Source organism: Pipistrellus kuhlii, unplaced genomic scaffold (assembly GCF_014108245.1).
Source record: "Pipistrellus kuhlii isolate mPipKuh1 unplaced genomic scaffold, mPipKuh1.p scaffold_m20_p_3, whole genome shotgun sequence".
In the NCBI taxonomy this organism is placed as follows: domain Eukaryota; kingdom Metazoa; phylum Chordata; class Mammalia; order Chiroptera; family Vespertilionidae; genus Pipistrellus; species Pipistrellus kuhlii.
The window spans coordinates 54522898-54536656 of NW_023425529.1; the positions used below are offsets into that span (position 1 = coordinate 54522898).

The 13759-nt window shown below is 37.3% G+C and overlaps 1 protein-coding gene across 3 annotated transcripts in view; it reads left to right on the forward strand.

The window, feature by feature from the left end:
• LEMD3 (LEM domain containing 3) overlaps window positions 1-13759 on the forward strand; it is a 74190-nt gene that overhangs the window by 22809 nt on the left and 37622 nt on the right. For all 3 annotated transcript variants that reach the window (XR_006742865.1, XM_036458993.2, XM_036458991.2), the window contains exon 2: window positions 8048-8085. Coding sequence is in view for 2 of the 3 variants with exons in the window: in XM_036458993.2 (XP_036314886.1) it covers window positions 8048-8085 (38 nt within the window). In the remaining variant the exon portion in view is untranslated. The remainder of the gene's footprint in view (window positions 1-8047; window positions 8086-13759) is intronic.

The following is a 13759-nucleotide window of genomic DNA, read 5'->3' on the forward strand; positions in this document are numbered from 1 at the left end:
CCGCGTGTCTCCGTACCTTAGGCTACAGCTCCTCCGTGCTTCCTTCTGGTTTTCTCCTTGCTTCTCGTTGTAGAATTTCCAGTCAGTCGACTTTCCTGTAGTTCTGGCTAATGTCCATTTTATATTTTAGTTGTATTTTATTGAAATTGTTGTGTGCGGCTGCGGCTAGGTGTTTACCTGAGTAGCCATCTTGGATTCTCTTCTAAAAATTGTTTTTTTTAACCTAACATACCTAAGTATTGAAATGATCTTTTATCAGTTTTCTGATTGGATTTTAGCACCATGAACAAATATTTTTTGTTTTGTTTTTTATATTTTTCTTCCCTTAGCATTTTACTATGAAAAATTTCAAACAAAATTAAAATAATTTTACTGTGAGCATTCACATATAAACATCTAGATTCTAGAATTAACATTTTTCTATATTTGTTTTAGGATATATCTTATCCATTATTCCATTCATTATTCTATCTTTAAAAAAAAAAATGTATTTCAGAGTAAGTTGAAGACATTAGGATACTTTTCCCTTAAGTATTTCATGGATGGTATTAACTAGAGTGAGATGTTCGTGTGATATATGTAAATAAACTAGAGGCCTGGTGCACAAAATTCATGCGTGTGTGTGTGTGTGTGTGTGTGTGTGTGTGTGTCTGTCTGTGTCTCAGCCCAGCCTGCACCCTCTCCAATCTGGGACCCCTCGAAGGATTGTCTGACTGCCTCATGTAGGCCTGATTCTAGTAGGAATCACCACCTAACTGTCCTCCCCTGCAGGCTTGATCACTCCCAGCTGTCCTTCCCAACAGGCCTGGTCCCCCCAATTGCTTTCCCCTGCTTGCCTGATCACCCCCAACTGCCCTCTCTTGCAGACTTGGTCTCTTCCAACTGCCCTCCCCTGCTGGCCATCTTGTGTCTATCTGGGGGCAGCCATCTTGTGTGGAGTGATGGTCAATTTGCATATTACTCTTTTATTAGATAGTATTTCAGAGAGGAAGGGAGAGAAACATCAAAAGTTGAGAATCATTGATCAGCTGCCTCCTGCATGTCCCCTACTAGGGACTGTGCCCACAACTGGTGCATGTTCCCTGCCTGGGAATTGAACTATGACTTCCTGGTTCATAGGTTGATGCTCAACCACTGAGCCACACTATCAATGTTGCATTTTTTAGTAGTATATTCCATTTTATTACTTTTGGTTTATTTTAAGGCTTACATGAATTTTAGACAGAAATTATTTGCCCCTTCTGAGTTCTTAAGCACACTATACTAAACTCCCAGGTGGTATTTGATTACATTATATATAATTGCTTAAAAGTAATGCTCTCAGAACAGTGTATAGAATATGCTCTGTAAATACTTGCCAACCAGTTTGTGGATAGACGTTTTTCTTACAGCTTTTGTTACAGAGATCTCAAACTTTGGGTATAACTGTACTTGTAATTAACATTTGAATGAAGACAAATTTCAGTTACAGTCTCTTATCATTTTTCTTTCCCTAGGGAATCTTAATTTTTATAGTGAGTAAATGAGACTTTTAAATGACCACAAAGTTGAAAGAAACCATATGTTCTTTATCATATAGAGATGGAAAATAAGAACCAACCATATAATAAGGCTTTTGACAATGATGAGTTTTTACCTTTTATTTTCTTTGACACATTTCAGTTTTTGTTATGCTCTTTTAATACTTTGATGTCTACACTAAGGCCCTTTTTATTGTGTATTTCTGTTCTTTAAGAATAGCTTATTTGGAAGTAGCACAGAATTGATGCCTCTCTTAAAATAGGGCAAGTGAAAAGTTGGGAGTTTAGTATGATATGAGAAGTTGTGGAGATTTTGCGTTTTTGTTCTTCCCTTTTCTTTCACTCATTATCTCCATCTAGGTCAGTACCTCTGTAAATCCAGATAGATTGGCAGGGTTAAAATGGAAAAGTTATTTATGAGTAGAACAGAGTGGTACAAGAGTTTACCTTTGGCAAGTTTTATAGTGGACAACTTTGTCCATAAAACTTTGTCTAGTTTGTTGATTTAATCTCCATATTCACAGTACTTTTTAAAGTATACTTAAAGTGAATTGTTTCTGTCTTTTAGAATGTCCATCTATTTAATAGTCTTGAAGGACTGAAGAACTTTCAGAGAACAAATGTGCAATGTGCTGTGTTGCTAAAGAATGTACTGCCTTGTTCACCCTGTCCATTTTTAGATTAGTCTGGCTGGTGGTGAAATGCTAAAGTGTTTGCCACACAGGTGCAGTGTTCTGCAGCTGTTGGAAACACTCCCACCCCCCACTTCAGTATATAATTATACTCTGTTAAATCATTAATGCTAGAAGATGGGATTTGAGAATTTGAATGTCTGTTTACAAATAGGTACAACTTGGAGAGAAAATTGGTCGTTTTGGCAGCTAAATTTAACTGCCTAGATGACTTGAAGTTTCCAAATACTAAAACCTAGGTTTAAGGTTATGGATTTATAAAATTATAAGAGACTGCCTTTGGAAGTGCATGTCTGCAGAGTTATTGCCCTCAAGACTGAACTTTTTGAGGATGGGGCTTGCATAATTTCATTTTTAAAATCTCTTGCAACTAGCATAATGCCTGGCACATGGCAGCATTTGATAATTTGTGAATGTCTTATGTTGGAAGATGAAGCCTAAATGTAGTTTAGATGTAGTATGGTACATAATCAGAAGACAATTATTATTATTTTTTTTTTAAAGAAAATGGATGGCTTGTTGTAAGTTTTATAGCAGTCTTATGAAAAAGTGCCATGGCAGCAGAGAGAAGGGGAATGATTAATACTGCCTGTGGTGGTCATGGGACACTATATTTTGACATGGAAAATCTTTTCCTGAACTACAATTAGAGAACTTGGTTTTGAAGTTTCCTTATCTAGCACACAGCATTGTATTCTCCAATAGCATTGTCTTTTTCTCCTTATCCCCATTTTGGGCATTTTTCATGCATTGTATCATAAGGAGATTAAAGTTTAATGATTCCAAATCTGAAGGTTCTTGAGAAGAATGCTTTCCTTAAACCAAATATTTTCTCTTCTGTAGTTGTTTTTCTCTATAATGAAAGTGTGTAGGCTTTGGAGTCAGACATAGATTTGAATACCATGGTTTTGAAGGCCAGCTTTGAAAACTGTTTACCTCAAGGGAGTAATTTAACCTCATCTTGCAGCAGATTGTCTGTCCATGGCTTGTTTCTCCAGCTTCCTCAGCTTTCTATTCAAATGCAGTCTTCTTAGTATGGCTATTGCCTTCACTGACCTTATTATTTATTTGTTTATTTACATAAATATTTCAATGTATATTTTTATTGATTTCAGAGAGGAAGGAAGGGAGAGGGAGAGATAGAAATACCAATAATGAGAGCGAATCATTAATTGGTTGCCTCCTGCATGCCCCACTCTGGGGATCGAGCCCACAACCTGCGCATGTGCCATGACTGGGAATTGAACTGTGACTTCCTGGTTCATGGGTTGATGTCCATGCTAACTGGGCCTGAGTATCTTAATACTAGCAGCCCAGTGCACAGATTCGTGCACCAGAGGGGTCACTTGGCCTGGCCTGCAGAATTGGTCTGAAATGAGCTCTCCAACATCCCCCAAGGGGTCCTGGATTGCTAGAGGGCACAGATTAGGACCAAGGACCCCATTGGTGCATGATCGGGGCCAGGGAGGGATGTGGGTGGTTGGCCAGTTGGGGGGGACTACGGGAGAGTGTCCATCTCATTTCACTCAGTCCAGATCGGCCGGATCCCAGCAGCAAGCTAACCTACTGGTCAGAATGTCTGCCCCCTGGTAGTCCATGCATGTCATAGTGAGCAGTTGAATGGCCTTAGCATATCATTAGCATATTACATTTTGATTGGTTGAATGATTGACCACTTAGCATATCAGGCTTTTATTATATAGGATTGCTTACCTCCCTCACATGTCAAGCATTTCTATTTGTTCATTGTCTCTTCTAACCTCTCTAGAACATAAACTCCTTGAGGGCAGGGATATTTCTTATTTTAGTCACTGCCATATTTCTGTTGCCTAGCACAAAAGTACTCCATAGTATTTGTTAAATTTTTTTTTTCTGAGTTATAAAAGTACTTTGATCACCACAGACTTTTCTTTTATTAACTGTCACAGAGTGATCGAAATGAAGCCTTTCTGAGGAAAACAATCTATCTCGTCAACATTGAATATATATTTTGTGAATACATTTACAGGTGGATATTTTTCATTTCCATCCTTTTATCTGGAAATTCATAATGGTTGATAAATTTGATCTTAGCCTGAGAGGATGAAAAAATGTTTACAGTTGACAGAAAGGATCAGTAAAACTAGTAACATTTTTTTAGAATTGATTTGAGAGGAAGAGAGAGAGAAAGGTTTGGAGAAGGAGTCAATGTTTCTTATAAGATTAGAATTTAGTTCCTTGAAGCAAAATACAATGGGAAATCATTGACAATTTCAAGGAGTCTAATTAAACATATTTAGTAATTTGACTTTTACAATCATTAGGATAGTTTAAATGAAAGAGAACTAAAAATACTAAGAGCATTTACAAAGAAAAGTTTGATATATTTGAGGTTTGAAATAATCTGAAAATTGAAGGAGAAATGATCAAAAGGAGGAATTTGAGAAAAAGCAGTAAGTTTGGGGGGTATAGGGTATATAAGAGGACAGTCACAGATCTGCAGTCACTTCACGTTTGTGCCTTTTAAGAGGATGGAAGAGTAAAATTTAAAATAGCAATTTGGCATTATTTTTGCTTTAGGGCCGTGGTCGGCAAACTACGGCTCGCGATCCACATGTGGTTTTTTGGCCCCTTGAGTGTGGCTCTTCCACAAAATACCACAGCCTGGGCGAGTCAATTTTGAAGAAGTGGTGTTAGAAGAAGTTTAAGTTTAAAAAATTTGGCTCTCAAAAGAAATTTCAATCCTTGTACTGTTGATATTTGGCCCTGTTGACTAATGAGTTTGCCGACCACTGCTTTAGGGTAAGGAATAAGAACTATAATTTACTCTCACATCCACCCCTAGAAAAGAAGCTAATAAATGAAGTGGCCGTGTTTTGCTGTGCTGTGTGGAATGCTTTTGTAATATGGTTTCTCTTCTACTATTGACTAATAGGCAGAGGATGAAGGAGTATTTTATTAGGGTTAACAACATATGTTGTTCCCATTAAAAAATGGAGGTAATTTGGATGAGATAGAAGATGTTGATGTGGTTTTAGAAATGCTAAAATGATTTGGCAGAAGAAAAGTTAGATGTATAAAGATGCTTCTTTTTAGAAATTTGAGGGCTTTTGGTTTGTCCAAAGAGCTGCTTTTAGATGGAATTTCTTTCTAAAACTTAACCAAGGCTATATTTTACTTCTGTTAATTCTGTAGGTCTGTCTGTTGATTATGTAGATGACAGTTGTCAAACAAAATAGGGGAAAATTATTTTTAACAGAAGATATGTAGGATGGGAAGTATATTGTTGGCTTTTTAGATATGTTATACTCTTGGGTATTTTAGCCCATTAGATAAGAGAAATCTAGAAAGATATAAAGGACAGAGCAACGTTTTCAACAAAATTATTGTTCTGCTCTTTGGCTTTCTCTTTATCTTATCCCCTCTCGCCTTCCCCATTGGCCAGAACATAGCCTTCTCCATCTTCCTGCAGAATTTAACACTTTCCCTTCAGTGTTAACACACAATATAGAATAAAGAAGAGTGGATTTAACCTAGGTACCACATCCAGCACTTTCATGCATTCACTGTGTTTGTTCAGTACTATGTTTGGCTCTGGGCATATAAACATGAATGACACACAGCACCTGTTATGAGAAATTCACAGGAAAGCAGTCTGTTGGGAGAACAATTACAATTTATATATATATATATAAAAGGTTAGTATGCAAAGTGTTCCTTCCATAGTTCGATCGCTTGCTGTGATGTGCGCTGGCCATTGGGGCAGTGCAGAATGAAGGAAGCCCCGGCTGGTGGTAGGGAGGCCCTGATTGGCCCTGATTGCTGGCCAGGCCTAGGGACCCTACTAGAATCTCTAGTATTTTCAGTGATACTTGATGAGCTAGGTTTTATTTAATAATCTTGACCAAAAAAATGCTTTTGTATCTAGTAAAAAAAAAATTAACACTATTGTGACTTTTTTCCATAGACATTAAAACCAGTGTTTAAGAATGACATGTTTTAATATTTTAGAATTATTCTTATAAAGAGCAAATAAAAGGCCTGTTTTTTAGTATTGTTTGACCAATTTTAATCAAATTTTAAATTTTAACTAGTTTGACAAGGCATCTTTTAGTATATTCAACTAAATATAGCTTTATTTTAAATTGTTCAAATGTTACATGAATAAAAATGAATGTTATTAAAAAGAGTCTTTTTAGTTCATGCATGTCCCAGTTCTTAACATTTTATTTAATCTTTAAGCTATATTACTCCTTTCTATTCCCCTATTGGGTACTTTTGATCTTTTAAAAATTGTTCTTTCCTAGTATTAAAACTTTGTTATTCTACAGAAAAATATTGTTTAAAAGTCTGTTAGCAAAATCCCTTTAGATCAGTGGTTCTCAACCTTTCTAATGCTGTGACCCTTTAATACAGTTCCTTGTGTTGTGGTGACCCCCAACCATAAAATTATTTTTGTTGCTTGCTACTTCATAACTGTAATTTTTCTCTACAGCAGCGGTTCTTAACCTATGGTTCCCGACCCACAGGTTAAGAACAGCTAGCAGGGTCGCCTACGACCGTTCTGGAAACACGGATATTTACATTACAATTCACAATAGTAGCAAAATTACAGTTATGAAGTAGCAACGAAAATAATTTTATGGTTGGGAGTCACCACAACATGAGGAACTGTATTAAAGGGTCGCAGCATTAGAAAGGTTGAGAACCACTGCTTTAGATGATAGCAGGATACATTTTTTTCCCCTTGCTTTATTTTTATTTATTTTTATTTATTTTTATTGTACCTTGTTAAACTGGTCTTACACATGAAGTTTCTTAGAATCAGGCAGTTCCTGGCTCCTCTGGGATTTACTGTTTTCTCAAATGAAAATAGAAAAGGACTTCAGAAAGGAAACCTGGTGAGTGTGAAGTACTTTGTAGGGTAAGTCTTAGTTGTGACCTGGATTATAGAGATCCAGGTATCAAAGCTTTGAATATTTTTACATGAGATTTAAAAATAGATGATAAGGAGGATTTTTCTAAATAATAATTATAAGAGATGCTACATAATTCAGCCATAAACTTGTTGGTATGTTTCCTGGAGGGTGGGTGGGTATAGGGAGGTTGGATAGGAAGTGATAAATCCTTTCCTTATAATACTTACTGGAAATCCAGAATTGTTTAGTACTGAAACTTAATTCTCAAGTACTTTGATCTATATATTTGTTTCTTGCCATTTTCCAAAATATTAGCAAGAATTAGAAAGGTTTTTTAAATTATTAGAAGTCAGAATTCTAAATTAATTATTCATTTTTAAAGCATGTTGTAGACCCCACAAGTAGTGCTTTTAGAAGTGTTTTGAAGAGAAACCTGTTAAAGAGGAAACAAATGATTCAGTCATTAATAGTAACAATAGGTAACATGTGTTAAGTGTTTGAGACTATGTCAGGCATTTTTTATGATTTATCTCATTTAATCCTCACAACACAATATCAGGTAGGTGCCATTGTTACGTCCTTTCTTTATAGAATAGGAAATTACAACTTAAGTGGCAAAGTAGATGTTAGTTCAAGGTCATGTTGCTAGTTAGTGATGGAGCTGGGACTTGAACCCAGCAGCTCTAACATCAGAGTACCTGCTATTAATTACTATGTAGAACACCACAAATTCAGTGAGAATGGTAAGTATAATAAGTCTGAAAAAATGCTTTCCCCAACTGTTATTATCATCAGTTTGTTTTACATTTTATTTTCATGCTTATATTCAGTTTTAACAAAAAACATGCTGGCATTTCAGAGGGATTTATTATTTGGGATTCTAATTTTCATTTTTAAATGATGCTAATGGTTCTCTCTTTTTTTTTTTCCTTGATAGTAAAAAACCCCTTTGATGAAACATTTGGAAAAATACAAGTAAGTAAAAGATGATAATACTGACATTTTGTCTCATGTTTTCTATGATAAAAGTATTACCAATTAAAAATAATAATTTTTAAAAGGTTCTTGCCCTGGCTGGTGTGCTCAGTGGTTAAAGTATTGGCCCATGCACCAAAGAGTCTCAGGTTCAATTCCTGGTCAAGGGCACATACCTGGGTTGCAGGGTTGAACCCTGACCTCCTTTGGGGCCCATGCAGGAGGCATCCAATCAGTATGTCTCTCTCTTTCTCTCTCTCTCTCTCTCATCCTCTCTCTCCCTTCCTCTTTCCCTCCCTATCTCCCTTAAAATATTCTTTTAGGCTGAAACAATAAATTTTCTCTTTTTTTTAATATATTTTATTGATTTTTCACAGAGAGGAAGAGAGAGGGATAGAGAGACAGAAACATCGATGAGAGAGAATCATCGATCAGCTGCCTCTTGCACACCCTCCACCGGGGATGTGCCCGCAACCAAGGTACATGCCCTTGCCCGGAATTGAACCCGGGACCTTTCAGTTCGCAGGCCAACGCCATATTAACTGAGCCAAACCGGTCCCAGCAAATTTTCTCTTTTGAGTATCCCTTAACTGTAGTGTTACTAAATCTGACACGGACTTGTCTGGAGACCTGGCCTTACCCTTAAGTATGCATGTTTTCATAAGTTGTTGGATATCCTTGCCTAGCAGTTTTTGTCCTCTTTGACCTCATCCTGTCTCTCTTTGGACTTTTTGTGCATTGTCATGCCTGTTCAACCATCAGGAAGGCAAAGGATTTAGAAATAAATATCCCTTAGGTTGCCTATATATGATTTCTTTTTTTTTAAAGGATCTATAATGTAAATTTTAACCAATTTTACTCACATGAAAATATTTTTTGCTTACCATCATATAGGCACTTCAAGAATTGATATTTGAGTTACAATACAATATTCTTAAATTTTTAAATTGTAGGACCTGACAGTAATATAGAACTGTGTAGAATACATTATTTGTTGTGATGAGGAATGTGTAAAAGTGTATAATCAGTTCCACAAATTATTACTCCAGATTGTTAGAGTGAGACTTTATAATGATTATTTTTGGTAATATTCTGTTGAGATAATTTGTTTTAAAAGAGTTGACAGTCAGTTACACTTTTAAGTACAATACTGCTACTGGTGCTGTAATTTAAATTTGTACAGTGTACTCAATAAACATGGCAAATACAAGACTTTATTTTTAATTTCTTAATTGATTATGGTGTCACATAATTGTCCTCATCCCTCCACTCCCATCCTAGACCCCTCCCCATGTATGCCCACGCCCTGTTGTCCATGACCTCTGGTTTGGCTTATATGCATGCACACAGTTCTTTGGTTGATCTCTTTCCTTTGCCCCCACCTTCCCCTACCTTCCCTCTGAGGCCTGATAGTCTGATCGCTGCTTCTCTGTCTCCAGGTCTGTTTCTGTTCATCAGTTTATGTTGTTCATTATTTCCCCTAGATGAGTTAGATCATGTGATACAAGGAATTCCCTTATAAGGACCGAAATTGAGACAAGCCATAATGGTTATGCTGAGAGGCAAATGTATCAGTCTGTAGTGAGTTCCTTTCTGGGCCAACAGTTCTTTTGAGTCCCAATTTCAATGTCAAACAGTTTCTTATGTGTACATGTCAGCCATGGTATTTCAGATCTGGTTGGTTGACAAATGGTGTTGATGCAGGCCTGATCATTTCTGGTTTGGTCCTGGGCATCCTTCCAGCGATGCACAGCTCCTGTCTGCTAGTATGGCAAGGTGTTGTCAGCGTCTCCCATCTCTGGACTGATTCTCTTCTGTCTTCATGGCTGGGGCACTCCTGTCAGTTCCTCTCTGTTGCAGGAATCCAATTGGTCTCGGAGTTGTTTTCTGAAAATATACAAACATATTCTCGAACAAAAGTTAATAAAGGGATATTTTCTATAAATTTGACTTAGGAATCCCTTTTCATTTTTTTTTAAGCCCCCCCCCCAATGATTTTTCTCTGGCTTGTTTTGAAACCATGTATGTTTTTCATGGGTATCTTGTTGTTAGCATTTCAGAAGACTTTATTCTGTACAATTTTTCCCATGAGTGAAACTGAAGTTCTGAACCTCTAAATCAGGATTGGGAAAGCTTTTTCTGCCAACGGCCATTTGAATATTTATAACATCACTAGAGACCCAGTGCACTAAATTCATGCACGGGGGGGTGGGGGAGGGTTGTCCCTCAGCCCAGCCTGCACCCTCTCCAGTCTGGGCTCCCAGCCACTCACCTGCCTGCCTGGCTGCCTGATTGCCCCTAACCGCTTCTGCCTGCCAGCCTGATCACCCCTCACCACTCCTAACTGCTCCCCTGCCAGCCCAATTGCCCCTAACTGCTCTCCCTTGCAGGCCTGGTCCCCCCCCAACTGTCCTCCCCTGCTGGCCTGGTTCCCCCCAACTGCCCTCCCCTGCAGGACTGGTCCCCCCAACGGCTCTCCCCTGTAGGCCTGGTTGCTCCCAACTGCCTTCCCCTACAGGCCTGTTTTCCCCCACTGCCCTCCTCTGCAGGCCTGGTACCCACCAATTGCCCTCCCCTGCAGGCCTGGTGGCCCACAACTGCCTTCCCCTGCAGGCCATCTTGTGTTCACATGGGGGCATCCATCTTTGACCACATGGGGGCGGTCATCTTGTGTGTTGGAGTGATTGTCAACTTGCATATTATTCTTTTGTTAGAGAGGATTTGCAGGCCACATAAAATTATTAACTTAAAAATTAGCCTGCTATATTTGGCCAAATTTTTAATTAACTCACCCTGATGCCTTAGGAGGGCCAGATCAAATGCTTCCGTGGGCCTCATACACAGGTTGGATGTTCCCCACCCTGGCTTTAAATAATAGTAATAATAAAGATGATGATAGTTCACTTATTCTATGCCAGGCACCATGCTAAGTGTTTAAAATTCATTGTCATTAATCAGATACATGATACAAACAATTGAAAATATTTTTCAGGAAAATTGGCTGAGGAAAGAAGAGTGAAATATTTAAAGGGGACAATATATGAGAAAATTTGGTAGTGTTTCTCTACAGTTTGATTTTTTTCTCCCAAGAATAAGAGTATATGTATTACTATAAGAAGGTCTGGCCGAAGCCGGTTTGGCTCAGTGGTAGAGCATCGGTCTGCGGACTGAAAGGTCCCAGGTTCGATTCCGGTCAAGGGCATGTATTGTACATTGGTTGCGGGCACATCCCCGGTAAGGGGTGTGCAAGAGGCAGCTGGTCAATGTTTCTCTCTCATTGACGTTTCTAGCTCTCTATCTCTCTTCCTTCCTCTCTGTAAAAAATCAATAAAATATATTTTAAAAGAAAAAGAACAAAGAAAGTCTGGATCTTATCCGACAATCAGAAGGTAGCTATCTCAAATTATAAAACTTTTTGTTTAATGAAAGATTACTTTAAATATGGACTTATTGGTAGATCTTTAACTTGTTTTGGGGGTTATTAGGGAAGCCACTAGTTAGACACCTTCAAGCTGAATGTTAGAAGGGATCATCTAAAAAGCAGACTGAATTGACAAAGAATATAATGCAACTATTAGCTATATAAGTTGCTATAAAGAAAGTAACTTTAATATTTGATTTACATACGTTTTAGACTTCTTATTTAGCATACTGGTGCTAAAGAGAATTGAACCAAACAAAGCCTTTCCTTCTCTAAATTGATTTGTTCACATTAATAACATAGTCCATTTGGATGTCACTTGAGGATCTTGTTATAAATATAGATGTTCTTTTTGAATAAGTCATCACTAGAAAAATAATTCATGAAAAATTTATAGTTGAGCTTTTTGGGTGCTTAAATTCTTTGTATGAGAATGTAATAATATGTACGTTATCCAGTATGAGATTCATTTACATCTGATTTTGTTATTTCTTCTACTTATCTAGTCCAGTGTTAATATATGTGAATCTAAAGATGAAGTATATTCTTAGGCCTCTAGTGTTCATTAAAGATGTAATCACAAAGAGAAAGTGTTGAATTTTTGGATTTTATTTTATTTTCAATAGGAAAGTGGGGATAGGTTTGATGAGGATCTAACCATCATAAACATAAAGCAAAAAGGAAATCAGTCACTTTTCCAGATGAGGAAACAAACAACAAAACTCTCAGCTACTTTATTCATTTAGTTTTTACTCTCAGCTACTTTAATCTCAGAGCCTAATCAGATTTACCTTGATTTTATGTGTCAAGTCCACAATCTACATTATCATTGAATACCTTTTCATTCTATTATAATAATGAACATATTTATTTATTTTTAAATATATTTTTATTGATTTCAGAGAGAAAGGGAGAGGGAGAGATAAACATCAGTGATGAGAGAGAATCACCGATTGGTTGCCTCCTGCTCACCCCCCCAACTGAGGATTGAGCCCGCAACCCTGGCATCGGTCTGCGGACTGAAAGGTGCTGATGACCAGAATTGAACCTGGGACCCTTTAGTCCACAGGCCAACTATCCACTGAGCCAAACCAACTAGGGCTGAACATATTTATTAAAAACAATTTTGTGGTATAATATATCACAAATGCATAGCTTTCAGAATCCTGGATTTCAGCTCCTGCAGTTATTTTTGATATCTGACTTGTGCAATTTGGATTTTTAAGCTTATGCAAAGATAAGGACTGTCTTGATTCAGAATCTGGTTGAGATAGAGTTAAGGGGGAAGAAAATCAAAAGGATTAGAAGGCAAGTAGTCAACTGAAGGAATATCACTTGTCTTTTACCAACAATCTCATATAAAATCAGGGACTCTGGTAGTAGGATTTGGAGCCTTTGATAAGTTTTCTTTTTTCTTTAGTGTCACTGGTTAAAGCTGCATTGACAAAAGCATGCCACTTACCGTGTCCAAATTTTTCTTCTGTCTCTGAATATATAGCACAAAAATAAATGGATGAGATCGTATGTTATTGGATATATAATTACTTTTCCAGATTTCTGTATCTTGTCGGAATTTGCTTTTGGTTGTACTCATCCAGTAATTCTGTTAGACATTTTAGAGGGAAAAGGGGAATAATAATAATACAGCCCCCTCGTGAATCATGAATTAATTTCAAATAGTGTAATAAGCTATTATTACCCGCTGTCCTAACCTACTATTCTTCATTGCTTATATTGGTCTTTCTTAATTGTGATTGCTCTTAAATTGGAGATCTCATTGCTTTAGACTAATAGGTAGGGTGCATAGACATTACAATAGTCTCCTCTCTAATTTCCTTTCATGTGGTCAGTCAGAGTAATAGTCCTGATGCACACGTTTGTTTTACTTTCCTCCCCCCAAGCTCTCAAAACAAAGTAAAACTCTTTGTCTTGGTATTTAGGGTTCTCTAGCAGTTTATTCCAAACTGCTTTTCTAGTACGTTGCTGAGTCAAAGTAGGCTACTGGTTATGTAAGAAATATAACAATGCTTTTATGCCTTTATGCCTTTGCTCATGCTGCTCCTTTTGCTTGGAATGCTAGTGAATTCTATTCTTCTTGTGAAACTCAACTCAAATATTTTCTCTTCCATAATAGATCTTCCCTTCCCTCTCTCTTATGTATTTACATTATATTTTGTTTGCAACTGTGATATGTTTTTTGCCCCTGGGAACAGGAACCATCTTGTTCACTGGATCTCTTGCTTTGTGGCTAAC